The following is a 26,303-nucleotide window of genomic DNA, read 5'->3' on the forward strand; positions in this document are numbered from 1 at the left end:
ATTGTTGACTAATCCCTCCATAAGTTTGTTTACCAAAATAGCACTCCTTTTTTTATTATTTTACAAATTAGCCCGTTTCTTTTATTCAGTCCTCCTTCTTTCTTCTTCTTCCTCTCAAGTCTCACCAGTCATTATCTCGATTCTCAATCTTCCGGTCACCGACTCATTTCTGGTAAGCTCACACTCCTTATGCTCATCAACAGTTCCTTGATCTACGCTACCAAATTTTTGTTCTTACTCTCATTTCTTCTTTCATAGAATAGGGTTTATCTCTAAAATCTTCAGGATTTCGAGTTTGATTTGGCTGTTTTTGGAATCATCAATTTGAGTTTCAGTGGTTAAAAATAGCTTTGATTGCTGAGATAAAAGTATGGGATCGAGAGGAATTATCACCGATAAGTGGTCAATGAGGATTCTATGGGGTTGTGCAATCGGCAGTGCCATTGGTAATGATCGTTTCTTAGAGATTTCAGATGTTTTGTTTCTCAAATTCGTGAGCTTTTTGTTTCTCTGTGATACCCTTTTTGCTTATTTAATCCCATAAATGTGTAGGTTTATACATGGTTGCTGTAGAGAGACAAACTCAGAACAGGGCTCGTGCTATGGCTGAAGGTTTGAGAGCTGCAGAATCACAAGGTGATGGTGATAGTGTCTAAATCTATCTACTTAAGTAGTGCTCACTTGAGTGTTTTTTTGTTATAATGACTTCTTCTTCTTCAAAGATTGTGTTGATGTAGTTTCTGGTTTGCAAATAATCGTAATAAGGTGAAGTTGCTAAAACATACAATTTGTGTTGTTGTGGAAAAAAAAGGTTCTTTCTTTCTCACTGTCATGCTATGTTTGTGAATCGATTTTTTAATTGCGCATTTTCAGCAAGGCATCTTGCGTTTACTGGGATGTGTATTCTCTTACGTAAAAGTCTCCCCTCCTATATATATTAGCATTAGGGATCATTTATCCGAAATGTACAGCAGGATCAGTTTATTACATAAGAAATAATAATGGCACAGGGACGCCAAGGCAAATGCTTTGGGTTCGTCCTCTTACTTTGCTTTTTCAGTTCAACTTTCGCACGCAGGATTCTCAAGGATCTCCCTATGATGGAGCCAAGCAAGCTAGATCTACACTATGTAATGAAGCCTGGGATGGATGTGCTACAACCTGACCACAAAGTCAAGCCTGATCAGATAATGCAGACCATGGCGAGTGAACTAGGTGACCCACCGGATTATCATGATCCTGACCAAGTAGTTAAGCCTAATCAGATAATGCAGACCATGGCGAGTGAAGCAGGTGACCCACCGGAACCTGACCACGTAGTTAAACCTAATCAGATGATGCAACCCATGGCGAGTGAACCGGAAGAACCTGACCACGTAGTTAAGCCTAAGCAGATAATGCAGACCATGGCGAATGAACCGGACGAACCTGACCACGTAGTTAAGCCTATGGGGTATGGTGTAGGTAGGGGATATGGAAGTGGTGGCTCTGGTGTTGGCTATGGTGTTGGTTATGGCAGTGGAGGCAGTGGCTTTGGAGAAGAAATTGGCTCTAGTGGAGGCAGTGGCTTCGGTGAAGGAATTGGGTATGGTGGTGGTTCAGGTATTGGCATTGGAGAAGGAATAGGGTCTGGTGGTGGTTCAGGTATTGGCATTGGAGAAGGAATAGGGTCTGGGTCTGGCCAACCCAATTGTGGTCCTGTAACGGGAGCTCCAGGTGAAGGGATTGGTATCGGTATTGGACAGGGCTCTAGTGGTGCACCCGGTGTAGTTGTTCCAGGCACAACAATCCCTCCCATAGTGGTTCCAGGGGCACAGATTCCCGGGTTTGTGATTCCAGGAGTAACAGTTCCTGGTTACGGTGCTCCTGGTTACGGTGTTCCTGGCTGCCAAACCGGTGGCTGCAAGCCAAACCCACCACACTACTATAACCCACCAAACTGTCCTCATTGTCCACCTTTCACTTCAGGTCAAGACAAGCACATGTCAGACAAAGGAACCATGACAGAAGCTCTTGCTCCCACTTCATCGGAGATGCATGCCTAAGCTTCAAGTGTCCCATGAAACACCAGTCTAATAAATCACTCATAATGAAATCTATTTTGGTTTGATAAAATCTTCCTTCACATAAAGTTGAATAAGACAATTTTACTGCCCCCAAGTAAACTTAAATAAGGGAAAACTATTTAAGATCAAGTTACTCAACAGATATTGATTGAGAATTAGCCAACTGATACTGTTACTTGTATTTCCATTGGCTGTAGCCATCAACGAGTTTTAAATCTAATAAAAAGGCCCACAAATCCGGTTTTAAATGAAATCAAAAGAGATAAATTTTTCGTAAAGCATTAAACTTTCCGAAAGAAGAGAGTGGTACTGTAATAACACATATCATCTCCGATCAAAACGACAGAGAAGAAGAAGAAGAGCGACGAAGTGAGAGAGATCTTTCTGTGTTAATGGATCGGATTCTGAAGGCCGCTCGAACATCCGGTTCGCTGAATCTTTCCAATCGATCTCTCAAGTAAGATCCATTAAATTTCATCAACCTTTTTCCTTTTTTGGATTGGATTGAAATTTCAGATTTTTTCTGTAAGATTAGTTGTTTTGACTGCGAGAAAGTTTCGATTTTTCAAAGTTTGTTTTAGTTTTTCGAAATGGGTTTAGAATGTGAACATCATCTCTTGATCGGGACTCAGTCAAGTTTCGAGGTTTTGATCCTATTGCTTAGAATAAGCTCGACTTTTTCTCACGAGATCCCATTGTTTATGAGATGCATAGTCTTTGCTTACAGTACTGTTTACTGATTTGGGATTCAATGTTACAGGGATGTACCTTCTGAGGTGTATCAATGTCTGGAAACGACAGGGGAAGGAGAAAACTGGTGGGAGGTGATTAGCTTTTCTCGATTTTTGAAGTATTTTGTAATGCATTGTTCTGTGATCAGATTCTTGACTGGATAAATGTCCCCATTTGGCAGGCTGTTGATTTGCAGAAGTTAATTTTGGCACATAACGACATTGAGGTTTTAAGGGAAGATCTTAAGAACCTTGCCTGTTTGGTTGTGCTAAATGTCAGTCACAATAAACTGTCTGAACTTCCAGCAGCTATTGGGGAGTAAGTATTTCTGGATCTTTGTAGTCGGGTTCCACTCTGTTCAGCTTGATAATGTTTGTTCTCTTAACTTATTCATAGGCTTACAGCAATGAAGTCGTTGGATGTGTCCTTCAACTCAATATCAGAACTTCCTGAGCAAATTGGTTCAGCAGTTTCTCTTGTCAAGTAGGTTATCTCCATCCTGGCATAAACTTCTGTGGTTCGACTTAAAATTAGGGCATTGGGCTCATTAAACCCACACAGTTCATAATTGATTAAACTCCTTGTTATTGCTTTAGGCTTGACTGTTCAAGCAATCGGCTTAAAGAATTGCCAGAATCTCTTGGAAGATGTTTAGACTTATCCGATTTGAAGGTTGTTCTATGTTGCTTCTGTATCAGTTGATTTTTTTGTTTACTTCTTCTTCCATGGAAATGATTGTGCTTATTGTTATCCACAGGCCTCAAATAATCAAATTTCCAGTCTGTCAGAAGACATGGTGAACTGTTCGAAATTATCTAAACTGGATCTGGAGGTATTTGTGTAGATTTCTTCCTAGAGTCTAAAGTGGCTACTTCGCATTTCTTTTTTCTTCTTTCAAGGCTATGCTTGGGTAAAGCAAGATTATTTACCAATGTATCTTAAACCTATTGCAGGGAAACAAGCTCACAGTTCTCTCTGAGAAGCACATAGCATCATGGACCATGCTTACAGAACTTAATGCATGTAATGATATTCAATTTTTCTTTTGCGTTTCTTATATATTGAAAGATTCTGGGACACACTTTCATTTCTATTCCTACTGCAGCTAAGAATATGTTGGGTAGTCTGCCACCAAATATAGGAAGCCTTTCACGTCTTATCCGGCTTGACCTTCATCAGAACAGTAAGTGTAAACTTAGAAGATACTATTTCTGCCATACCATTTGTTCCGAACTTATTTCTTCTATGTAGTCGTTGAATTGTTTACATATTTGATTCATGCAGAAATCTCTTCTGTCCCACCATCCATAGGCGGTTGCTCCTCTCTTGTGGAGTTCTATATGGGGTAGTTCTCTACTATATGATTCAGAAAGATTGTTTGGAAATACATGGAATCTAGTTAGATACTTTGACAAGTGACATTCTTCTTTCTGTACGTAATTCCAGAATGAACTCGCTATCAACATTACCAGCAGAGATTGGAGATCTATCACGTCTAGGAACATTGGATCTTCGTTCTAATCAGGTATTGTGCTCATTTATTTGATGGATATTGTTTTCAGACATTCTTTATATATATATTGAAACCTTATAATTAATGGTCTACACACTTGTGCTTTCTGCCAATTTTTCAGCTCAAGGAATATCCAGTTGGCGCATGTAAATTGAATCTGTCGTACCTAGATCTTTCAAATAATTCATTGACAGGATTGCATCCTGACCTCGGTATGATTAACAAACAGCACTAACCATTTCTGCATCCTCTGTTTGCTAATAATTTTACATATGGCATCATAAGAATCGCTATTAGCATTAAACTTCTTGTCCTCACATTTATAGGAAACATGACTACTCTGAGAAAGCTTGTGCTTGTTGGCAATCCTTTGAGAACCCTTAGAAGGTTTCATTTTACTCTGTCTCTGTTTGGTTTCTTGATTGCCTGGTCTTAATTGAATTGCTACTTGAAGAGGCCAATAATTCTTTATTTTCTTTGCTCTCCAGCTCATTAGTAAATGGTCCTACAGCTGCTCTATTGAAGTATCTTAGGAGCCGCCTTTCTAATAGTGAAGGTACTTTGGTCAACATCCCTCTTTCTCTCTCATCTAAGTGGTCAGGGCTAACTGTAAATGGTTTCCAATTATAGAAACTAGTGCAAGCACTCCAACAAAGGAAAATGTAATTGCTTCAGCAGCTCGTATGTCCATTTCTTCGAAGGTAAGTGAAACCACAGATTTGAGCACCATTGTGTTAAGAATTCCATGTCCTTAATAGAAACAGGAAATTATTATCTTATTTGATTGCACAAAACTCAGGAACTTTCTCTGGAAGGTCTCAACTTGAGTGCTGTCCCTTCAGAAGTTTGGGAATCTGGTGAGATCACGAAAGTTAATCTTTCTAAAAACTCTATCGAGGAATTGCCTGCTCAACTTTCTTCATCTGTTTCCCTTCAGGTAATAGGGTTTCCGGTTTCCCATATATATTCTTCTTAAATATACAAAAAAGATGCTACATATCCCTTAGCTACATAAAGATCTATGAGTTATTGTTATTGAACTCATATTATATTTGCAATCGCAGACTTTGATTTTGTCACGGAACAAGATTAAAGATTGGCCAGGTGCGATCTTGAAGTCACTTCCCAATCTTGTGTGCTTGAAGTTGGATAATAATCCCCTGAAGCAAGTATGTTCAAATAGAATAATATGTAAAGAGTTGATTATAGCTTCCACCAAGAGCTAATGCATCACATTTTTTTATTTGCTCGTAAGATTCCACTGGATGGGTTTCAAGCAGTCTCTGGGCTTCAGATTCTAGACCTAAGTGGTAATGCAGTTTTCAGAGAGCCTCCTAAGTTTTGCCACTTGCCACAACTGCAAGAGCTTTATTTGAGGTTGGTTATTATACTTTATATTATCCATCGTCCATCATTCACTGGTTTAAGATTCCTTACCTTATATTTGACTTGACAGTCGAATCCAGCTATCTGAAGTCCCTGAAGATATCCTCAACTTATCTAACCTGCTTATCCTTGACTTGAACCAGAATTCACTTCAATCGATTCCCAAGGTAATTATATGGCTATGTGCTCTACTTTGTGGTTTTTACTGTAGAGTAGCTGCTGAATCTGTGATTGGAATTTAGTGTAACCTGGCAGAAATCAGCTAGTCAACTAAAGTCTTCACGTAATCCTGATGCATTGTATCTGGTTTTTCCATTCAGGGTATCAAGAAAATGACTTCACTCAAACATCTGGACATATCAAACAACAACATTTCAAGTCTTCCTCCAGAACTGGTAAGTCTCTGTTGCTTTTCTTAACTGAAACATATAGAAATGTATAATGTGTAATAAGAGTCCTGTATTGTTCCTTAGGGTTTGCTTGAGCCGACACTTGAGGTTCTACGACTTGACGGGAACCCATTAAGAAGGTATTTCTTGTAATTCATAAAAACTGACACATTAATAAAAAAGTTAAAACAGTATCATACCAGATTTGATTGATATCTTTTTTTCCACCAACATTCTTAAAACAGCATCAGGAGGCCAATTCTAGAAAGAGGAACAAAAGCTGTGTTGAACTACCTGAAAGACAGACTTCCAGATCAGTAGCTTGTACAACATTTACATCAATACCTATATATGTTGTTGTTTGTAACATTTTGCGTGAAACAACACCAGACTGAATTTTATTGATGAGAGATGCTTGTGTCGTTCTTTGTGTAAGAGATTTTACTATTTGTGAAACAATACCAGATTGATTTATCTTTTTGATGTATTTGGGCCGAAAAAGTTACTGCTTCAGTAAAAAAGGAAGAATGGAAGATGCTACATGTGCCTTTGGCTAACAGTTTCCACATTTGTCATATGGTCTTTGAAATTTTGCAAAGTCTGATTTTTTGTCAAGGAACAAGATCAAAGATTGGCCCGATGCAATCTTGAAGAAATACGCAGGTCTTTTACAAATTGTTTGTTTTCGTGTCTCCTCCATCTTCATTGTCTAATGCTGCTGCTAACCTAAACTTAAGAATCTTGTGGAGTTTTGCAACAGGTTCAACTATCTTCTTCTGTGGCATCTGGTCTTCACTTGCTGAAACTTCTTCTGCAAAAAAATCAACGAAATGAAGAAACCGCAACTCAAAACCAGCACAAGTAGAAGGGACAAAGAGGAAGAAGTGAAAACTAACCCTTTTCAGAGAAAGCAAGGCATGTACCAATCGTTTCAAGATATTCTCCAACCTGAGAGAATCATCAAATCTAACACGATTAAGAGAATGAATGGTTTAAGCAAAAGAGTAACAGACTGAAGTTAGAAAAACTTTTGAATTGCAACTCTCGGACTTACCAGCTTGATTTTGCCATCAATGGTCAATACCGGATTCAAAGTATCCAAACCCTGAGAGGATACAAACAATGTCTGATAAAAAAAAAAGCAATGCAACAGCACAGATAGCTAACAAATTAAAGAATTAGGATTGAACTAACTAACTGATAAAGTGTAAGGAGCATCTGCTGGAATGTCAATGTGCCTTGAAACGTCATCAAGATCAATCATAACATATTCCTCGTCCTCCATCTCTGACTCTCTCTCTCTCTCTCTCTCTCTCTCTCTCTCTCTCTCCTGTATCATTTTGTTTATCAGGGTGAAGAAGAAGAAGAACACAAAGAATCCACCTAAGCCAATGATTTAGATTCAAGAAATTACAATTCTTAACATCTCCTAAACAAGAAATTAATGTTGAGAGTTATGGCTCACCTCTTTCTTTTTTCCACTTAAATCGTTCGAGCAAATACGAAAACCCCGTAAGTAAAAGTGAGATGGTAAATGAAGAACAAACCAAGCAAGATTAAAAGAGGAAGAACGATTCGTGTTATCAAATCGGTTCTTCTTCTTCTTCTTCTGTGTAAAATAATTAATTGGCTCTGTTTTACAACTAACAACAAGTCAGTTTCATTATTGGGCCTTTAAACCTAAAAGCCCATTATTTTGCGTGAGTGTAATCCAGTCTTCCACGTGTCAAGAACGCAAACCACAACAGTCTTTAGGTCTAAAATTAAAGTTAAACCGGAGAATTTTGTGAAACCGGAAAACAAATTATTCAATCAAAACGTGACTTTCCTAAGATGTTACTAGCAAACCGGAAATAATTATGCAAATTAACAAGTTACCTATTTATAATTTGTACACCTAAATATAATATCGAGACAAAGCAAACGAAACAGAGAGTGTCAACAGATTCTGCAAAACAGAGAGGAAGAATCGCCACAAAAGAAGCTTAAGAAGCAAGATAATTGAACTTTCCACACTACTCATTCTTCTTCACACGTCTTTCACCATTTTTCTTATATTAATAAAGCTCCTTTTTAAAGACTTTTTTGGTTTCATTTGTTTTTAAAGTGGGCACCGGGAAAAAAAAAAGTCAAGAGCTTTTGCTTTCCAGGTAAGGATCTATCACCAGTCACCACTACTAAACACCTCTTCTCTTCTTCTTCTTCCTCTCGATCTTCTCGTCCCAAAAACCCTATTTTGCGATTTCAATTCTACGCTATTTTCAATCGAAAGTTTTTTCCTTTTTTTTGGGGTTTTTGTTTAATTCGATTGTTCTGTTCTGGGTTTACAGTCGAATTCCGAAGAAACTGGCGTGTGTGTTCGGTGGATTGATTCATTTCGATCTGACGACCCCTTCTCATGATTAGTTTCCGATCTTCGAATAGACGACCAACTGCGAGATTCTCATCTATAACTCCTTTTCCCTATTCGATTTCATATCTCTTTCTACCATCCAACGTCTTCTTCATACGCTACTTCAATTGCTCCAGATTCCGTCTAAAAATCTGACCTTTTCGCTTGAATCCACCCCAAAGTCTCGTCCTTTTTTAGTTTCGAATTAGGTCATCTTGAATACTCTGTTCTTGGAGATTAAGGAAATGGCTGACCGGAACTGGTTGATTTCGTTCGAGGATCTTCCTTCTCATTTGATCTTGGAGGTGTTGACCTCTGGGCGGCTTAGTGCGGTTGATCTACTTAGCTTGGAATTGACCTCTAAGGTTTTCGGAGGGAACCATGGTTTCTACCCTTTGAAATTCAGATCATTAGCTGATTACGCGGCGTCTCAGCTTTGCTCTGTGCATCCTGTCTATGTTGGAATGGGTTTGACTACACAGAAAGAGCTCTTTGCCAATTGTGAGGGAAACTGGAAGCGGCTTTTGAGTTTCTTACAATCAGTTGAGCAATCCTCAGATATGGTTGAAACCTCTCAAGGCAACGTACGATTTCATTTGCCTTTTTGTCTTTGCTTCTATCGGTGAATATTTCATTTTATATAGACAGTAGTGTTACGTAGCTTTGTGAAGTTGCTGTGAAGAACATCTCTTTAAGTATTAGGAATATAGCTGAACATTTTGTGTTGATTCTTGATTAATTTGGTTTAGAAGTCTCAAATGCATTTCTTTCATTCTCTCTGCAGATGCAAATTGCAACAGGAAAGTATCACACTTTGCTAATCAACAACTCAAAGGTTTATTCTTGTGGTGTAAGTTTGTCTGGTGTTCTTGCTCATGGCCCTGAAACTACTCAATGCGTAGCATTTACGCCTATAGAGTTTCCATTCCCTGCTCAAGTGGCTCAAGTCTCAGCTACACAGAACCATTCTGCTTTCGTATTGCAATCTGGAGAGGTTGGTAGCTTCTCTTTCACTTAAAACCTATCCTATGAGTATATTGTCGCTTGTCATAATTACTTACCAATAAATCTATTTGAAATCTGACACAGGTTCTCACATGTGGGGATAATTCATCGCACTGCTGTGGTCATTTAGATACTAGCCGTCCAATATTTAGGCCTAAGCTTGTTGTGGCTTTGAAGGGGACTCCTTGTAAGCAGGTAAAACTGATACCAACCCTATCTAAGATGAATTGATTTTCTAAATTGAGTTTATCGAACATTGACAAACTCATCTTCCATACCAGGTGGCTGCTGGGCTTCACTTCACTGTGTTTCTATCAAGGGAAGGGCGTGTGTATACTTGTGGATCAAATACTCATGGGCAGCTTGGTCATGGCGATACCGTGGACAGACCAGTACCCAAAGTTGTTGAGTTTCTTAAAAGCATTGGCCCTGTGGTGCAAATTGCAGCTGGACCCAGCTATGTTTTAGCTGTAACAGAGGATGGCTCAGTTTACTCGTTTGGCTCTGGTTCTAATTTCTGCCTTGGTCATGGAGAGCAACAGGACGAGCTCCAGCCGCGTGTAATTCAGGCTTTTAAAAGAAAAGGCATTCATATAATCCGTGTCTCTGCAGGCGATGAACACGCTGTGGCACTTGATTCCAATGGCCGTGTAAGTTCTTTGTTTTCATTGTTTTTGTCTCTATTTGGTCTCAGAAATCAGAAGAAATCTTGTTCTGATTAATCTTTCTGAAACTTAGGTCTACACATGGGGTAAAGGTTACTGCGGTGCTCTAGGCCATGGAGATGAAAACGACAAGATCACTCCTCAAGTTTTGGTCAATCTCAAGAATTGCCTTGCTGTCCAGGTCAGATTCTTCTCCCATCAGTTCCATCTCAGTTAATGAGATAATGATCCCTTTACACCTTGTTCATGTATTCCCTAAGATCTTGAGCGGTCTCTAAGAACTAATAAGTGGTCAGTTTAAGTAGAATCAAAACTTGGGTTGGGATCTGTTTATAGCACAAACACAAAGTATTTTAGACTAAAGGATTTTCAATATAAATTAAAGTTACATTCAGTTTTGGTAAAGAAGAATGTAGCTGAATGTTTTTGTGTTTGTTTGTAAAGGTACGGAGTTTTAATTAGTTCAGGATTAGTTAAACCGGATTTAGACAGCCCTAATCATGACTCTGCTTTTTTCTTGCAGGTGTGTGCAAGAAAAAGGAAGACTTTTGTTTTGGTGGAAGGTGGATTATTGTATGGATTTGGGTGGATGGGGTTTGGAAGCCTTGGGTTCCCGGACAGAGGAGTTTCAGACAAAGTGTTGAGGCCAAGAATATTGGAGTGTCTGAAACCACACCGTGTATCTCAAGTTAGCACCGGTTTGTATCACACCATTGTGGTCACTCAACGTGGTCGTATATTTGGGTTTGGAGATAACGAAAGAGCTCAGCTTGGTCACGACTCACTCCGAGGCTGCTTAGAACCAACCGAAATCTTTCTCCATTGTGGCCGTTCTCGTAGCAGGCTTTGTTGATAAAAAAGGTAGATGTGTAACCCTGTTTGTATGAACAAGATTCAGATTGGATTTAACGGTTAGTGTAAACAACTTGTATGATTTTTACTTGTATGATTTGTATCTGTTTGATTTTTCGAGTTGTGAGAGTAATATAAGATAAATCCGGATCACCTTCCTTACTACCTTACTATCCTTCTTTAAGATGTAATACTCATTTTGCAATCTCATCAGTCATCACTACCATTAGCAAGTTCTTTATCGATGCATTCATGAAATATTCATAGTATCACATCTCCTAGTAAAAACAGTATTGATGCCAAAACATTCTTAGTATTGCGATTCACGATGCCTCAGATATGGAGGTACACCATTTTGGTAGAGAACTGTAGATTGTAGCTTTTTTTTTTTTTTTGTTCTTCATCTTGGCCAATGGACAAGTCTCGACATACTGCGTACATACAACTTCAAAATCAAATTGAATTAAATTGATCATAAATTGATTCTATTTGTTGAAAGATCATAAATTGATAGATACTAATAAAAATATGATAAAATGAAAAATGATAGCTGAAAATGCTAATTACCAAAATAAAATATCCTAAAAGTTTACTGCATTTATACATATCCTTAATATCCGATACACCATAAATATTGTGATATTCAAAAGATCATTATGATTCTGTTGAAAGATAAAGAAAATATCATACAATCATACAACTAATCTTTCGTTGTCAAAAAAAAAGGAAAAGATCCTATCACTTTTTTCAACTTGACAAAAAAAAGAAAGAAAAAGGAATCATACTTTTCCTAACGTGGCACGTTAAATAAATCATATCATTTACAAGATTTACTCGTCATAATAAAAATATATAATCAGTAATCACCGTTGGATTCCCCCAAATTTGTTTATTAACCTACCAGATTTATTAAAAAAAAAAGAGATAATTATAGACTTTAAAAACAAAACAAAGAAACGGATAAGAACACGTCAGACATGTCAGTCTTATCTCAAAAATATCCAAGTCAGGAACTCGTGTCTGTGTAATAATCTCTCTCTCGTATAAATAACACCTCCACTGTCTTCACCAAAGATATTAACATTTCATTTGATAATCTCAAAGAAACAAACACAGAAACAAAGAAACTCAAAAAGAAAAGAAAAAAAAAATGTTGGCTATATTTCAGAAAGCCTTTGCTCACCCACCGGAGGAGCTCAACAGTCCGGCGTCTCAGTTCTCCGGCAAAACCCCTAAACTTCCCGTAGAAACTCTCTCCGACTTCCTCTCTCGTCACCAAGACTCAGCTTTCTCCATGAACTTCGCTGGATCCGCCGTCTTAGCTTACGCTCGCCAAGAAACTTCTCTTCGCCAGAGGTTTGTATATATACAAATATATCAAACTCTTAAACCCCAATTCATAGATTCTTAAAATCTGTTGTTTTTTTCTTTCTCAGGTTGTTCTGTGGACTAGATGGGATTTACTGTATGTTTCTTGGGAGATTGAACAACCTCTGTAACTTGAACCGACAATACGGTTTGTCTGGGAAGAACTCTGACGAGGCTATGTTTGTGATCGAAGCTTACCGAACACTTCGTGATCGTGGTCCTTACCCAGCTGATCAAGTTCTTAGAGGTCTAGATGGAAGCTTTGCTTTCGTTGTCTACGATTCCCAAAACTCCTCTGTTTTCTCAGCTCTGAGTTCTGATGGAGGAGAGAGTCTCTACTGGGGGATCTCTGGAGACGGATCTGTTGTCATGTCTGATGATCTTGAGATCATTAAGCAAGGATGTGCTAAATCATTTGCTCCTTTCCCTAATGGTTAGATTTTTTTTTAATCACCATATAGTTTTAAAGAAAGAAATTTTTGAGTTGAGATCTTGAAGTCTGATGGGTTTGTGTGTTTGTTGTTTATGCAGGGTGTATGTTTCACAGTGAGACAGGGCTTAAGAGCTTTGAACATCCCACTAATAAGATGAAGGCAATGGCGAGGATTGATAGTGAAGGTGTTTTATGTGGAGCTAATTTCAAAGTTGATGCTTGTTCTAAGGTCAATGGTATCCCTAGAAGAGGAAGTGAGGCTAACTGGGCGCTGGCTAATTCTCGTTAAACTTAATTATGCTTTTAATCGTAACTCTTTTTTTTCATTTCTTGCTCTGTTCTTTTTTTTACGTACTCTTGTTTATGTAATTAGCCCTATGACGACGATTAAGATATCAAATTGCTTTGCTTCTTCTTGAACATCGCAAAGAGAATAAAGATCCAGTCTTTACTTGCATAACTCTGTGTTGTTAATATGTAAGAAAAGAATCTCATCTTTTTATCGATTAAAATGGGAGTAAAGACAAAATTGTGTTGATTCTGTGAATTTAGAAGTTTATAACAACTACAACAAAACAAAAGTTTTATCTCAGCAAATTCATCAGGCTCCAATGGGTTTGCGAGCTCATGCATTTTTCTCCTCGTTGTTGCTTTGATCTTCTTAGCAAATTTTCCCAGCTTTATTTCTTTTCTCCAAAGCTCGAATCTTAAAAAAAGAAGGAAATTGAAAGAAAAAAAATAAGAACTTGGACAGAAAAATCATATTATGCAACGTAATCTCTCTCACCCAGTACCTGGTTTCGAGATACGTAGAATGGGTTGGATTTAAACAAAACCTTGGACCAATCACCAACCTGTGTCATCAGATTTTTATTCCATTCAAAAACTAATTCATAAGAACTACGCAAATTAGCTTTAAAATGATGGTCAACCTCAATAAGGGTCATTTTGTCAAGACCGCCTCGTGCAATCTTGTCTGACTCGTTATGAGGTACCGATATCTTGCAATGAAGAAGGAAAAAAAACAGACCTTGGCTAAATTAATCTAAAAGTTTCCAAAGTAAAATGAAGTGAGACCAGTTGGTTTCTGAGATGCTTACTTATCAACCTACCTGATAATTACGGAACCATATATGGTCATCAATGATGGAGAAAACAAACACATGGTCATGGTAAGGTTTAGACTTCCTGTGTTCCTTGGGAATTCCAAAAATCTGGAAGCGAACACAAAACTCACTAAATTGTTCCAAGATATAAACAAAACTAACAGGTACTATAAAAGGTTCATCCACAATTCAAAGGGAGAATGAAAACGGGAATAAACCTGACATCTCTTTGAGAAAGTTTCCAGTGTGCATCTTTATCAAAAAATTGGATGAGAATGTCAAAAGTGGGCGAGAACCTTTCAGATGATTTCCAGTGAGTTTCATCTCCTCCATTGTGTGAACTTCACCAAAATATAAAACAACTCAGAGACAGAACACGATACATGTTGATCAATTTTACACAAAGTAATGATCAGATCGACCAGCTGCGGGCACACATGTTGGAACTAAATAAGAGGAGCTGGAGACATTACCAGCCTTAACCAAGAACTTAACGGAGGGTCCACTTGGGGACTTGACCATCCACAAGTAAAGATCTTTATGCTTTCTACACTAAAAACGAAAACAAAATAAACACATAACAACTTCAGTGTCTTGGAAGATATCAACAAGACACTGATGCCGCAGTTTTATACTCCAGAGACTGTACATTTAAAACAAATCCAGGCATGCTGACATTTAAAGCAGAGAGACTAAAGAACCCTTTGAACCAGAAAAAGGGATTCATCAATTCTATGGTTTCACCTATCTTCTAAAGCATAACCGGTTTACCAAATGATCATATCAACACATAAATGAAAGATAAGACCATAGAAGAGCAACTGATTCTGAATTTTCTGAAAGGTATTAAAAAGATTGAAAATTTACCTCGAAAAACAAACAGGACGAAGATCCCTTAAGCTCGACAAGCTCATTTAGAGTGGCGCCTTTACTACTCTTAGCTTCTACCTTACTATCCTTCTTACAGTGAGGCAGAAGTGACACCATGTTCAACATCAAATGCTGATACCTTCCAACTGAATTAAAACAAAGTTTACTCCCATGATTGCTCCACCATTGAAACCAAATAAAAACCTTTAAAGTAAAATTTCAACACGCCTCACCTGAAACTGATCCGACGTGAACAAGTAACTAGAACCTTCTCTTTATTCCTGAATCCAGACGCAGACGCTGGTTTAGATTTCTCAGCGTCGTCATTCTTATCTTTCCAACCCAAGAGTGTCCTTTTAGGTCTCTCGGGAGCAGAATCATTCTCCTTCACCGGTGCCAACGCTTCACTCTCTCTATGCTTCCTCTTCTTCATAGTATCAAACTCAACAACCTAAGTAAGTGAGATGCTTTAACTAATTTCACAACACAAACGAACAACGTTTCGTAGTTTTGTAAGGAACGTAAATGGGCCGACTTGAGCTTTCACAGAGAGATGCAAAAGATTTTTTTTTTTTTTCCTCTGTTTCTATTTCCAAAATCAATAAACATGTCTCTCTCTGTTCGTGTCTGTAACTCTCTACAATGATCAGTATAGTTTCTTTCCCTCTTTTTTTTTCTCCATTTTCCTGGAAACGATTCTGTAATACAAGAATAGAAAAAGAAAAACAAAAAAAAAAGCTCGCTAAAAAAATCATACAAACCTCACTCGATTCACTCTGTACACTTTATATCAAATCCGAATGGGCAAACCAAAGTTCTGAAATGTTCGTATCTCTCCTCTGAGACCTGCAGTAACAATCACCATTCCCCAAGAAGCTGATACATTCCCTGAGTTTCCCCCAGCCACTCCATTTGACGATAAATCCGTACTCAGACGATTCCCACTTCGGTTCCTTGCAAACAACAGTTTCTCTTCAGGCCAAGTCGCTGACATTCTATCGAAAAAGTATCCGTTTGTTGCGCTCGATATGATCCCGTTTCGTGGACTGGTTCCTCGGTCCAGAGTCCCAGGCTGTTCTACCGGTGTACGAGGATGGTTAGCTGTGGAGACATTGTCCAAATTATTGGTGTTTCCGTTATTAAACCCGACGGCTCTGTTTTGGGTTCCCCAGTTTTCTGTTGAGGCCATTCCGGGCCATGAGATGGCTGCAGAGACGTCTTGGCTATGGAAATGCTCGTAAGAGTTTGTAACCGCCACGTTCTTGTTGTTATTAGTCTTGCTTGGTCGAGAAGCAGGGGACTCGTACTTCCATATGTACACATGCGAGTCCTCGCTCGCTGAAACAACGTATTTCCCATCTGCTGTGATTGAGGCAGAGATCTGGCTGCTTGTATTCCGAAACCCTGCCAAACGAAAACAGAAAAGATCGATACTTTGGCTAGCGAATGACAAAGCTTGATATTTTTTAAAAAGGTTACTGTTTTGTTTGCTTACCTTTAAGTTTGTTAACTAGATCAGTTCCATCAACAACGCGGATCCGTGAATCGGAAGATGTGACAAGCACTTCAGATGAGCTCCCAGGCACAAACTAAGGTATTGAAATGAGACAAAGCAAGCAACTTTTAGAGCCATCAAGAACAACGCCTTCGTATTTTGCTCCAGAAGAAGTGATTTTTTCCTTACCTGGAAACCAGTTATTTTTTTGTGATGAGCTTTCTTCTTCTTGTTCTGTAAATTTATCTGGCTTTTCTGTTGCAGCTTGTTATCTGAAAAAAAAGATAAATATTACTTAGTGTTAAAGCACAAGAAATAGCAGAAAGAAAAGCGATACAAAAACTCAGCAAGAAACTTCATCACTACCTGATGCACTGTACATGCGACAGCTACCTTTGTATGAACCAACCAAAGCGCCCTTCAAATTCAAATAGAAAGATAGAAAAACTCTTTAAAGATGCTTCACGAGATGCGGTAAAAACTGACTTTAAATAATAACTATTAACTAGGTAAATTTAGTGTACCTGGCCGTCTGGAGTGTAGCAAGCAGAAGTGACCATCTCATGAAGATCATACCAGTCAACTACTTGTCGATCTGGTATGCTCCAGACACGAACTTTTGCATCTAAGGATCCACTGATGAAGTATCTATCATCGACCGGATTAAATTGAATGCAAGTCACTGTTCCAACCAATAAGCAAAACACACACATTGTTAGTTTGACAAGTACCAAAAGACAGAAAAATAAAATGCAGCTGGCGGAGAACCCTACTAACCGTAATCACTGTGCGAAAATACTTTCAAGCAAGTCTGACTGGACAAGTGCCACAAACGAACTGTCTTATCCATTGATGAAGAAAGTAAATGCTGAGGAAACAAGTAACAGAAAAAGCTTGTTTACTCTTAGATCTTCTCTACCAATCAATTTCTACCAAACAGTACCAAGAAAATAAACTGACTTACTAACCTGAGACTTGGACCAGGCAAGGTCAAGCACATCATCCACATGTCCCTGAAATGAACAAAAGGGCTTTTCCGAAAGCCCGAAAAGAGAATCTGGTACATATATGTTGTCTAAACTCAATGATTTTCTGCTTAAAGACGTTCTCCCTCTTCTCCTTGGTGACATAGTAGTTGGTTCTGGAGACCCATTATTAGCCAAAAGCAACAGTTCCGGTCTATCAAGTAACAATTCACCCTTCTTCTCACCCTCAACGACTTGCCAAATATGAATGACACACTCCTCACCAGCACTAGCAAGATATTTACCATCCAAACTGAACTTAATGCTCCAAATAGAACCGTTATGCGCTTGAATCTCCTGCGTCTTGTACAATGCCGTGAGCTCTTTAGATGACTTCCCATACTGCTTAACCCTAACTCTCTCCGGCCCGTGAAAAGAAGATTCCTGAGAATCATCCGTAGCAGAGCTCGACCTCCGACCACCTCTCTCTGATGATGTATCTCTATCATCACTGCTTCGTCTCTCTTTGCTATGACCAGTCATGCTACTTGCAACATTCTTAATACTCTTAAACCAACTTCCTTTCTTCTTAGACTTCGATGCATTATCCTTATTACTATTTCCACTGTCTTCGTTTTCTTTAGACGTGTTCTTATCAGAATCCTCAACGTTCTGTCTTCTCATAAGCTCCTGAACAATGGGAGAATGTCCAACACACATCTCAAACTCCTCCATCGTCATTTGTGTTCCAGTTCCCACTTCCTTCACCTTCTTCCATGTACCGTCTTCTTGAATCTCATTCACCACAAACTCTTTCCCATTATCAAGATCCTTAATTGTACACGCTTCAACATTCTCATTCACAACACTCTCGCTCAATACACAATCAGAATCTCCATTTAACCGCAAGTAACCAGTTGAATTCTCACAAAGCATTGAAGAATCAGTACTACCTGCTCCCAAACTGCAATTCACAAATGACGGACTGGTTCTACTGATCTCTGAATGTGAATGATGATGAACAGAGAGAGTACTAGAGACGGAGCAAGAACAAGAATTACCGTGAGACAAATATCGACGGTCACGATCGCCACATTGGCTAGTGGTAATGTCGGATTTTGATCTCACGATGCAAGAAGCACAACCGCCGACAGTTTCAGAACACTCCACATGATCCCGGCGTGCCAACTGATTAAAAGAGATCGATCGGGAAATGTCTGAGGAGGCTCCCGTTTCTTTGGAGCCGGGTTTTAACCGGGAGAGAACCGGGTCACGGCTGAGACCCATTTGGTTTAAAAGCTTGGAACGCCTCTCGGAGACAGAAGCAGGTTCAGAGATCCAAACATCGAACTTCGAAGCACCCATTGGAAACCGAGGAACAGGGAATGGGTATCTACGGCGGCGACCAACACCAACAACACCGTTGGATTCTTCTTCAGGGTCATGAGAAGCGGCGGAGGAGGAGATCCGAGGAGAGGATTCAGAATCGTAATCAGAGTTAGAAGCAGAGCAAGAGCAAGAAGAGGAAGAGGCTAAACGATCAAGAGACTCGTAAAAGCAATCGTTGTTGTTGTCTCCTCCTCCTCCTTCCTCTGCTTCCTCGTTGTGGTAGCTCATGGTTGTCGTAGTGTTGAAGCCAGCGAAGGCATTCCCATCGGAAAATTCCTTCGCCGGTGAATTTGATCAAACAGAGTAATCAAAAGTCCCAAACTTTTTTCAAGCAAATTCTTTAAAAAAATTTGTTTTTTTTTTTGTTGTTGTGTCTCTCTTCAAGTCAAAAAAAAAAAAAAAAGATTGAAACTTTGAAAGTGGTTATGTGATTTGGGGGTTATGTAGTTAAGAATTTGGGAACTAAGCGTGTTTTGAAGAATTCGAAGAATCAGATTGTGGGTTTTCGGGAAGAAGTCAGATCCGATGAAGAGCAAAAAGAGAGAGAGATGAGTTGGGGAGAGGTTCGTAGAGATGTCTGTGTAGAAATCAATGGAGAGAGAGAGAGAGAGGGGGAGAAAAAAAAGAAGTTTTTTGACAAAAATAAGTTTTTTTTTGGTTTGCTCTCTCTGTTTTTTAATTTTTCGTTGTGGCCCTTTTTGCACTTTGTAAGCGCTGAAAACCAAAGTTTTTCATCCAGAAATTAGATCTTTAAAGATTTATAAATATACTATTAATTTTTGAAATTCCGACAAAAGAGAAGGTATATATAATTTTAGTTTAATTTTTTTATAATATGATATGTAAAATTGACAATAATGTATTTGCCATATGCTTTCTTTAAAGTCCATCAAATTAAATAAAGAAGGGCGTGTTTATGTAATAGAGAAGATATTGCATTATTCATTTGTTTTCCTTGATAAAATAAACTATTACTATATATTTTTGACAAAACAAAAGAAGCATATATTGTATATTCCATAACTCTTTTTCATAAAATACCGACACAAAAATTTGGTGGTTTCCATTTCTGATAAATATTACTATAACTGATATATATATATATAAAATATTCTATAATATAGATTGATGCAGTTAAATTAAATTACGAACTAATTATAGTTATAATTCATGAAAAAGGATATTACTAAAAAATAATAATTGGATTAGTAAAAAATTGTTATAAGGATTTTCGTTAGGGAAATTAATTTTAACCAATATTATATAGATATACATGAAATAAAATTTGCCAAGGTTTAAAGATCCATCTATATATATATATTAACAAAAGCATATTAATACTGTTACTTCTCTAATATTAGACAAATTGGTGTACGGAAACAAAGAAAACAGTAGAAAGTTGTAACAAAATGTGAGTACACTAAAAAACATCAATTAACCGATTTAACCATCCAACATATCAAATCACATAAAGGTTTTCTTGAAGATGATGATTAAACCAAAATCTATACATCTTTCGTTTCAAAGGCCCTACAGCCAAAAAAAAAATGGAATAAGAACCACCATAAGTAAACCCCCAAAGCTCCATGTTAGTGATTATACGAGGTTTTATTTGATTTCTAATATAACACTTTTTAAAAGAATTTTTTTTAAAATTATAAAAAGAAAAGAAAAAAAAAAAAAAAAAAACAAGATGGAGGGAAGAGAAATGGGCCTTAGAGGCCCACAAAGAGTAAATGCAGAGGAAGAGGACAGCTAATCAGTAACAACAACACATGCCTTCCCTACTATATTCTTTCCCGTCACACCGTTATTTACATTACAACCCCGTTTCTTCTTCCTTCTCTCTCTCTCTCCGGGACCATCCTTTTACAGATTATAATGTTTATGCTATATTAAGAGTTAATTAAAACACTTGGCAAACACGTTAAACAAAACAAAACAAACATACATTTTTGACAACTAATGATAATATATATACCGACCAGACCACTAGTATAAACATGTTCTATACACAAAGACATGAATATATCAAATCACGGGACTTATTATGGATTTAAGCTTTTGATGATTTGTTTGGTGTAAGACGCTTTTGTTGTTAATTATATATCTCGATTCTACTGGTTTTGTTTAGTTTGTTTTTGGGGCTGGTTGGATTGGATGAACATTGAATTAAAAACTTCGCTCTCAAAACCTTTACTATCATTTACTCTCTATATAGTCACACTATTTGTCTAATGGTTTCACTCGTATCTTGTTTCCATATATAAACATATCGATTAGTGTAGGTTATGTGGTTAACCTTGGAGAATGGAGATGGTTGAACTTGACATCTCAACTTTTGTTACCCAGGGTCGACCATGAATGTTATGTAACTACAGAGATTTGATTCCTCCTGTCGTTTAACTCTATATATTGCTATATACGAACTCTTAATTATGTTCTTGGAATCATCAGTTTTTCGATTATAATTCATGAGGTAATTGATAGTGCCAATCTCATTCTCATCAACATCAAATGATTTGTTTTTGTCTAATAAACACCAAATGGTTTCATGTTAGAAATTTTGATGTGAAACATGTGAATGTTTTAATGTGATTTTCACAAGTTTATTTATGTTAATACACAGGAATTTTGCAATTATGCAATTTTGTTTGGTAGTAGACTCTAGAGTACACAGGAATATCTAAAATGAATGCAAGCAAATTAAAGGAAAAAATAAATAAAAGTAAATGGTGAAAATGTGGTTTACAATAAATTAAAAAGCTGATCTTCTATTTTTATATATAAGTCTCTGAGTTCTCTTTTGCAACATTACGTTTTTTCTTTCCCTTTTTTGCTGTGTTTGCAATTTTTCTCTTGTTTTAACGCATTCATTTACAACAATGTTTCACGTTATTTAGTAACACCACACCTTCAATAAAATCAATACATGGACAAAGAGGATATAGGTATGTCAGAAAAAAAAATCGAAGCTTTAAGAGTGACATAACATTTCGAAGTTAAATGTAAGAGTATAAATGGTGTTGGGTTAGTTCTGATGGAGTACGACATTGATCGCAACATATGAACCGGAGTAAAAAGCAGACTTGATATTTTGTTTAATCTAGTGAACCGGTCTGCAATTTGTGCAAACATAAAAACAATATATAGAGATGATCAGAATATATAATCTAGTGGTTCTTACTTCTTAGTGTTCTTGACAAAATAAAATGATAGAAACCTATATATTGCATGTAGTAGTGTAATTACCCTACATATGTTTTCGGAAGCCTTTTTAGCTAAACTCAAGGCTATATAATCTGTTTTATGGCATACTTAGTTATTGGTGCAAACGTTTGGACTTTGGAGTTTGGAGTTTTTTTTTTTTTTTTTTTTGATAACTCAGGAGTTTGGAGTATTGCTAAAAGGGTTTCTTGAAGATAGATAGTTAAGCCAAATATACTAATTAAAACAATATCTCAAACTTTGATTAATTGTTCAAGATATTAATTGAAACTATGACTAATTATATTCATCCTAGCATCCATTAAAATCTAGTTTAATGGATACTTTAAGTCAATCACAAGCACCGTTCTCTGCCATACAACACATAATGGAAACCTTATCATCAATTTTATATTACTTTTTTGTTCTAAAGATCAGCAATGTATATTTGAATTTACTTAATCATCTTTTTTTATTTCCATTGCTCACATGAGAAAAAAGTTATATAAAACCAAAGAAAATGAAATGAACAAAGCAACAAGAAAAGCGGAATGGGGAAAATGGTGAAGGAAAGAGAGTATTCATTTTTTTTAGTTTGAATTACAATTTGGGGTTAAAGTGAAAATTTTCGTCGGGACAAAAGCTGAAAATGGTCTGCGTTTATGTCATTTTTTGTTTTTATGAAAGCATATTAGAATAATATTATAAGAATAATGAGTAGATTCATAACTAAAAAAGGTGAAAACAAAAATTGGAAATGCGTTAAAAAAAAGAAAAAGAAAAAAAAAAGAAAGAGTATGTATGATAGGGTGTCTCCGTCGGCCGTTGAAGTTGTCAGTGTCTTCAGATCGGCCACGTCCCTCTCCTCTCCCCATTCTTTTCTCTTTTGTCTTTTCTTCTCTCTTATTTTTTTAATACAAAACTTCGAAGTTTTTTTTTTTTTTTCTCAAATGGTGATTACCATTTCGACTAACAAATTTGTCAAATTATCAAAAAATACCTGGGTTAACCTTTTTGTTATATCCGAATACTTCCTCTCACTCTTACTTTTTAGTTTTTATTGAATAAACCTACTTTTATAACACACTCTTAAATTAAATGGTATTTTAGTGAAATATATATATATATATATATGACATTCTGATCATCGTGATGAAAGAATGATACTTCAATATACTCTCCAAAGATCAGCATTTGACAAAGTAGTCGTAAATCGTAGTCGATTATACGGACTCCTCTGTTAGTATTTATTTAGTTAGTGCATGGCAAAATCATAAGATAAGCAGTTCGATATGTTAAAGCTGTTTTGTTTAAGGTTTAACTGAAATGGATTATGGATTATATATAGCCATTTAAAAAAGAATGAGAATTAAACTAGGTTTCGCAGGCTAGTTTTGTTTTGTTTTCATAGCCTAGCAGGCTCAACTATTCACGTAAATATGGAAAAACAAAAATATTGTATAGAAACAGCACATAGGTACATCTTCTACAAGAAAAGGAAAAGACGAGCAAAAGTCAAATATCTTAATAGGTGTTTAGTTTTTTTTTTTCAAATGAACGAAATTACAACATTAAAGAAACACAAAACAAAACCGTTAGCAATTAAATGGTCTGAATCATTCTCACCCACCAACCTCTAGTTAGGGCTCGTTGGCATAACTTTATTCATTCATTTAATCATATATATTTAGCAATATACATCTTTTATATATCTCACGAAATTAACAAAATATAGCATCTTACTTTCCTGAGAAATAAACTATACGTCTAAACTGATAAATAGAGAAACTATCAAATTGTATGTTACCATTTTTTAAGTGATTATATGTTTAGATGGGTTCTCGTTGTTAGCAGAAAACAGAGAAACTATATAAATAGAATAAGATAATTTTATAAACTTTCACATGTTAATGACAAGCTCAACATATAGTTTATGTTTTCTACGGGTGATAAACAGTACTCACTGATAAGAAATAAAATTTCAAGTGTGCCAATAATACTAAAGAATTTACGAAGTTGTGTTGATTCGTTACAAAATTAATTATAAAAAGATGTTATTCGGAAATGTTATCCAGATATTGTCGAGGTCGCTATAACTACTTGTGGGAAATTTAAGCTATGCACACAAACCGTCGAGGTCACTCGTTAAATTAGTCGTACATCGTAAATATGAAATATCTAACAATAGGGAAAACAAATCTCGACCAATTGAAATGATCACACTTTATCTACTTTACTTATCTATATTTAAAATGTCTGAGTTATCAAAACGTTACTTTATTTTTACGAAAAAATGTTATATTGTGTAGATAATTCCCCTTTTGTATATTGTTTTCCTTGGGTGCTAAAGTAGAGTTTGACCATATATTTCTTTGTCGGGGCAACCCAAATCTTGCGATGCAAACACTTGAGAATTGAGATAGCTTTGTTTATCCTGTTTGGTTAGAAATAGACGCACACGTTTAACTTTTCGTATATAGACATATCATTTAATTTAGTTTACTTTTAGTGATTTTGTTACACTTATAATAAAGAAGTTATAGAATATAGATCAAGTAACCAGAATTAAAATTAACGTATGCTTTTGAAAATTGTTATCCCCTATCTCAACAACTATTACGATAAGATAGAGTTGTATTAGGACTCGTATTCTTATCTCTTGTTTTGTCTATGATTACTCTCTACCCGTCAATTCAATCGAACAAGTTTCAACGTAACCTTTTATATCACTTTTTAAAACAAAACTTAATTTTAAAACAAAACTAGTGGTAATTCATTAAACTAATAAGTCAGGGTAGTGTTTTTTTTTTAAGTTGTCGTTGTTAAAGTTTAATTGGAGGTGACTACTCAAGTGCACCAGAAGACACTAAAGTCAATTTTTAATATGTTACATTGATTATAAAATTAAGAGTTAGTACGGATGAAATGTGACTTAAAAGAATCTGAGATCTAACAAAGGACAAACGGGTGTGAGCAATCATTAAGTTTTTCTCTCTGAAGATCGTCTTTCAATTTAAAATATTACTATTATAAAAAGAAAGCAAAAACGCATTTTCCCACATGACAAACATACGTAATTAGAATACGTGTAACGTGAGGATATATGCGTTTGTATACACTAAACTAAATATATACATTGTATAGTATGATTAGATGCGCATATGAATGTGAACGTGCATGCTTAGCAGCTTAAGTGTTACATTTGTACTTACAACATGTATAAGGAGAAAAAGGAGTTTATTTTCATTTTTTTGTGAAAAGATGAAAAAAATCAACTGGCCATTTGAAAAATATATAAAGAAATATGAAAATAATTGGTTTGTGTTTTGGTTTATATTATCGGATATAAAATTGTTAATACACATTCTGAAAATAGTTTGAAAAAGTGTTATATTTCCGTATCATAATGGAATATCATTATCATGTGCCATAATGAACGTATATGCTGGAGTATTATGCCTGCCATCAATTATTTCGTACTTCATAATTATACTATCCTAGTGCTTTGCTGCTAAATTTTTAATACTTAGAGATGTCATTATCGGTTAAATGTCCGTAGGCCTAAACAGGCCGATCATTCACCATATAACGAAAATAAAATGCCCACCCTTTGCTTTATTATTTTAGATAACAAAATAATATCAATTACAAAAATTATTTTAGAATTTCAGTAAATTTTGAAAACTGTGGTTTTAATATCAAAAAAACTTAAAAGCAAGGATTTAAAAAAAAAATGATCGATAAAAGTTAGTCTAATAAGTTATAAAGGAATTATATTTAAAAAATGCAAATAAGGCCTGAAATTTGTTTATTTGATATCACTTTGGATCTTAAGAAAACCATTATTAACAACATTAATAACATTGAACAAAAAAAAATTCAAAAATAGTCAATAGAGTAACAAATTAACAAAAAAATAGCAAAACATATGCTAAATATAAACAAAACATAAGTAAAATATTTTTATATATTTTTATAACACATAAAATAGACTTTCAGATATTATACCCATCTATTTTTATTGTCATATTATCATTTTATTAGTTTATCAAAAATATCTTTTCGTATAAAATTTTAATAAATGTTCTCAACTTTCATGTAGTTTTCATTTTCATTTCAAACATCTAATACATTGTACTTTCGTTTTAATAATATTAGAATACTATATAATATATTTGATTACCTCTAATTACCTCTAACATTGTACTAAGCTAATACATTGTAGCCTACTAACCTTGGAGAGAGATCTATGAACATTCCAATGTTCTGTGATGTTTGGTATTTTACTATTTTAACATGTTTATATGTACAACAACGAAAATGATATTAAGGACTTCCGCTTGCGGCCTGATATGGCCCCTATTCGTAGCCATCTGTTACTCTTACAAGTTGGGTTCCTGACAAGTGCTTTGCGTCTTTGGAGATATATGAATCTTAAACAATTTTTTGATGTTAATAAATTGTTAGTTA

At 36.1% G+C, this 26,303-nt stretch overlaps 7 protein-coding genes and 1 pseudogene across 18 annotated transcripts; 5 read left to right on the forward strand and 3 right to left on the reverse strand.

The window, feature by feature from the left end:
* The first annotated feature begins 35 nt into the window (after positions 1–35).
* On the forward strand, positions 36–826 carry LOC104780156 (uncharacterized). 3 transcript variants are annotated; one of them, XM_010504636.3, is made up of 3 exons: positions 36–172; positions 336–446; positions 553–826. In XM_010504636.3, the coding sequence occupies exons 2-3, from the start codon at positions 371–373 to the stop codon at positions 654–656; spliced, it is 180 nt and encodes a 59-aa protein (XP_010502938.2). In that variant the 5' UTR covers positions 36–172; positions 336–370; the 3' UTR covers positions 657–826. The 3 variants fall into 3 exon arrangements, with proteins under 3 accessions (XP_010502938.2, XP_010502953.2, XP_010502946.2); XM_010504651.3 differs by having other exon boundaries at positions 79–172; positions 264–446; XM_010504644.3 differs by having other exon boundaries at positions 81–172; positions 259–446.
* Positions 827–965: 139 nt separating this feature from the next.
* Positions 966–6,573, forward strand: LOC104780147 (plant intracellular Ras-group-related LRR protein 6). The gene is made up of 21 exons (XM_010504627.3): positions 966–2,523; positions 2,827–2,890; positions 2,980–3,116; positions 3,195–3,281; positions 3,395–3,470; positions 3,556–3,630; positions 3,752–3,821; positions 3,904–3,981; positions 4,083–4,143; positions 4,245–4,323; positions 4,433–4,523; positions 4,638–4,698; positions 4,800–4,867; positions 4,942–5,012; positions 5,111–5,248; positions 5,376–5,480; positions 5,567–5,688; positions 5,768–5,864; positions 6,018–6,092; positions 6,171–6,226; positions 6,332–6,573. Exons 1-21 carry the CDS (start codon positions 2,459–2,461, stop codon positions 6,405–6,407), a joined length of 1,752 nt encoding a protein of 583 aa, XP_010502929.1. The 5' UTR covers positions 966–2,458; the 3' UTR covers positions 6,408–6,573.
* Positions 1,002–2,319, forward strand: LOC109124914 (uncharacterized). The gene has a single exon (XM_019246470.2). The coding sequence runs from the start codon at positions 1,002–1,004 to the stop codon at positions 2,043–2,045; it is 1,044 nt and encodes a 347-aa protein (XP_019102015.2). The 3' UTR covers positions 2,046–2,319.
* LOC104780173 (uncharacterized) lies at positions 6,534–7,708 on the reverse strand. Of its 7 annotated transcripts, none has more exons than XM_010504671.3 (5): positions 7,552–7,708; positions 7,285–7,416; positions 7,141–7,191; positions 6,983–7,034; positions 6,534–6,897 (listed from the first exon to the last, which is right to left on the reverse strand). In XM_010504671.3, exons 2-5 carry the CDS (start codon positions 7,369–7,371, stop codon positions 6,755–6,757), a joined length of 333 nt encoding a protein of 110 aa, XP_010502973.1. In that variant the 5' UTR covers positions 7,372–7,416; positions 7,552–7,708; the 3' UTR covers positions 6,534–6,754. The 7 variants fall into 7 exon arrangements, with proteins under 7 accessions (XP_010502973.1, XP_087362998.1, XP_010502979.1 ...); XM_087506872.1 differs by having other exon boundaries at positions 7,548–7,706; XM_010504677.2 differs by having other exon boundaries at positions 7,281–7,416; positions 7,548–7,706.
* A 254-nt stretch (positions 7,709–7,962) lies between these two features.
* LOC104780193 (ultraviolet-B receptor UVR8) lies at positions 7,963–11,153 on the forward strand. Of its 2 annotated transcripts, XM_010504696.2 has the most exons (7): positions 7,978–8,236; positions 8,417–9,062; positions 9,263–9,472; positions 9,568–9,678; positions 9,765–10,133; positions 10,222–10,329; positions 10,672–11,153. In XM_010504696.2, exons 2-7 carry the CDS (start codon positions 8,724–8,726, stop codon positions 10,999–11,001), a joined length of 1,467 nt encoding a protein of 488 aa, XP_010502998.2. In that variant the 5' UTR covers positions 7,978–8,236; positions 8,417–8,723; the 3' UTR covers positions 11,002–11,153. The 2 variants fall into 2 exon arrangements, with proteins under 2 accessions (XP_010502990.2, XP_010502998.2); XM_010504688.3 differs by having other exon boundaries at positions 7,963–9,062.
* An 815-nt stretch (positions 11,154–11,968) lies between these two features.
* On the forward strand, positions 11,969–13,258 carry LOC104780226 (stem-specific protein TSJT1). The gene is made up of 3 exons (XM_010504731.2): positions 11,969–12,356; positions 12,437–12,801; positions 12,900–13,258. Exons 1-3 carry the CDS (start codon positions 12,151–12,153, stop codon positions 13,088–13,090), a joined length of 762 nt encoding a protein of 253 aa, XP_010503033.1. The 5' UTR covers positions 11,969–12,150; the 3' UTR covers positions 13,091–13,258.
* Positions 13,259–13,281: 23 nt separating this feature from the next.
* Positions 13,282–15,228, reverse strand: LOC104780218 (ribosome biogenesis protein BRX1 homolog 2-like; annotated as a pseudogene). The gene is made up of 8 exons (XR_015594515.1): positions 15,011–15,228; positions 14,775–14,923; positions 14,381–14,459; positions 14,126–14,248; positions 13,914–14,015; positions 13,734–13,802; positions 13,596–13,655; positions 13,282–13,507 (listed from the first exon to the last, which is right to left on the reverse strand). The product of XR_015594515.1 is annotated as a ribosome biogenesis protein BRX1 homolog 2-like (transcript).
* Positions 15,229–15,331: 103 nt separating this feature from the next.
* Positions 15,332–19,363, reverse strand: LOC104780206 (uncharacterized). Of its 2 annotated transcripts, XM_087506908.1 has the most exons (8): positions 18,299–19,359; positions 17,241–18,201; positions 17,050–17,140; positions 16,797–16,954; positions 16,639–16,690; positions 16,462–16,544; positions 16,273–16,366; positions 15,332–16,181 (listed from the first exon to the last, which is right to left on the reverse strand). In XM_087506908.1, exons 2-8 carry the CDS (start codon positions 18,171–18,173, stop codon positions 15,568–15,570), a joined length of 2,025 nt encoding a protein of 674 aa, XP_087363034.1. In that variant the 5' UTR covers positions 18,174–18,201; positions 18,299–19,359; the 3' UTR covers positions 15,332–15,567. The 2 variants fall into 2 exon arrangements, with proteins under 2 accessions (XP_087363034.1, XP_010503009.2); XM_010504707.2 differs by having other exon boundaries at positions 17,241–19,363.
* Positions 19,364–26,303: the final 6,940 nt, after the last annotated feature.

The sequence above is a fragment of the Camelina sativa genome, chromosome 1 (genome assembly GCF_030686135.1).
Source record: "Camelina sativa cultivar CO46 ecotype springtype chromosome 1, ASM3068613v1".
NCBI lineage: Eukaryota > Viridiplantae > Streptophyta > Magnoliopsida > Brassicales > Brassicaceae > Camelina > Camelina sativa.

Coding starts and splice junctions, on each gene's coding strand:
- LOC104780156 (XM_010504636.3), top strand. CDS start 371: ATGGGATCGAGAGGAATTATCACCGATAAGTGGTCAATGAGGATTCTA. Junction 447..552: donor TGCAATCGGCAGTGCCATTG/GTAATGATCGTT, acceptor ATAAATGTGTAG/GTTTATACATGGTTGCTGTA.
- LOC109124914 (XM_019246470.2), top strand. CDS start 1,002: ATGGCACAGGGACGCCAAGGCAAATGCTTTGGGTTCGTCCTCTTACTT.
- LOC104780147 (XM_010504627.3), top strand. CDS start 2,459: ATGGATCGGATTCTGAAGGCCGCTCGAACATCCGGTTCGCTGAATCTT. Junction 4,324..4,432: donor TGGATCTTCGTTCTAATCAG/GTATTGTGCTCA, acceptor CCAATTTTTCAG/CTCAAGGAATATCCAGTTGG. Junction 4,524..4,637: donor AGGATTGCATCCTGACCTCG/GTATGATTAACA, acceptor TCACATTTATAG/GAAACATGACTACTCTGAGA.
- LOC104780173 (XM_087506869.1), bottom strand. CDS start 7,425: ATGATACAGGAGAGAGAGAGAGAGAGAGAGAGAGAGAGAGAGAGAGAG. Junction 7,192..7,284: donor ATGCTCCTTACACTTTATCA/GTTAGTTAGTTC, acceptor GTATCCTCTCAG/GGTTTGGATACTTTGAATCC. Junction 7,035..7,140: donor TTGATGGCAAAATCAAGCTG/GTAAGTCCGAGA, acceptor TGATTCTCTCAG/GTTGGAGAATATCTTGAAAC.
- LOC104780193 (XM_010504688.3), top strand. CDS start 8,724: ATGGCTGACCGGAACTGGTTGATTTCGTTCGAGGATCTTCCTTCTCAT. Junction 9,063..9,262: donor TTGAAACCTCTCAAGGCAAC/GTACGATTTCAT, acceptor TTCTCTCTGCAG/ATGCAAATTGCAACAGGAAA. Junction 9,679..9,764: donor AGGGGACTCCTTGTAAGCAG/GTAAAACTGATA, acceptor CTTCCATACCAG/GTGGCTGCTGGGCTTCACTT.
- LOC104780226 (XM_010504731.2), top strand. CDS start 12,151: ATGTTGGCTATATTTCAGAAAGCCTTTGCTCACCCACCGGAGGAGCTC. Junction 12,357..12,436: donor GAAACTTCTCTTCGCCAGAG/GTTTGTATATAT, acceptor TTTCTTTCTCAG/GTTGTTCTGTGGACTAGATG. Junction 12,802..12,899: donor ATTTGCTCCTTTCCCTAATG/GTTAGATTTTTT, acceptor TTGTTTATGCAG/GGTGTATGTTTCACAGTGAG.
- LOC104780206 (XM_010504707.2), bottom strand. CDS start 18,854: ATGAGCTACCACAACGAGGAAGCAGAGGAAGGAGGAGGAGGAGACAAC. Junction 17,141..17,240: donor TTGCCTGGTCCAAGTCTCAG/GTTAGTAAGTCA, acceptor TTGTTTCCTCAG/CATTTACTTTCTTCATCAAT. Junction 16,545..16,638: donor TCGCATGTACAGTGCATCAG/GTAGTGATGAAG, acceptor CTTTTTTTTCAG/ATAACAAGCTGCAACAGAAA.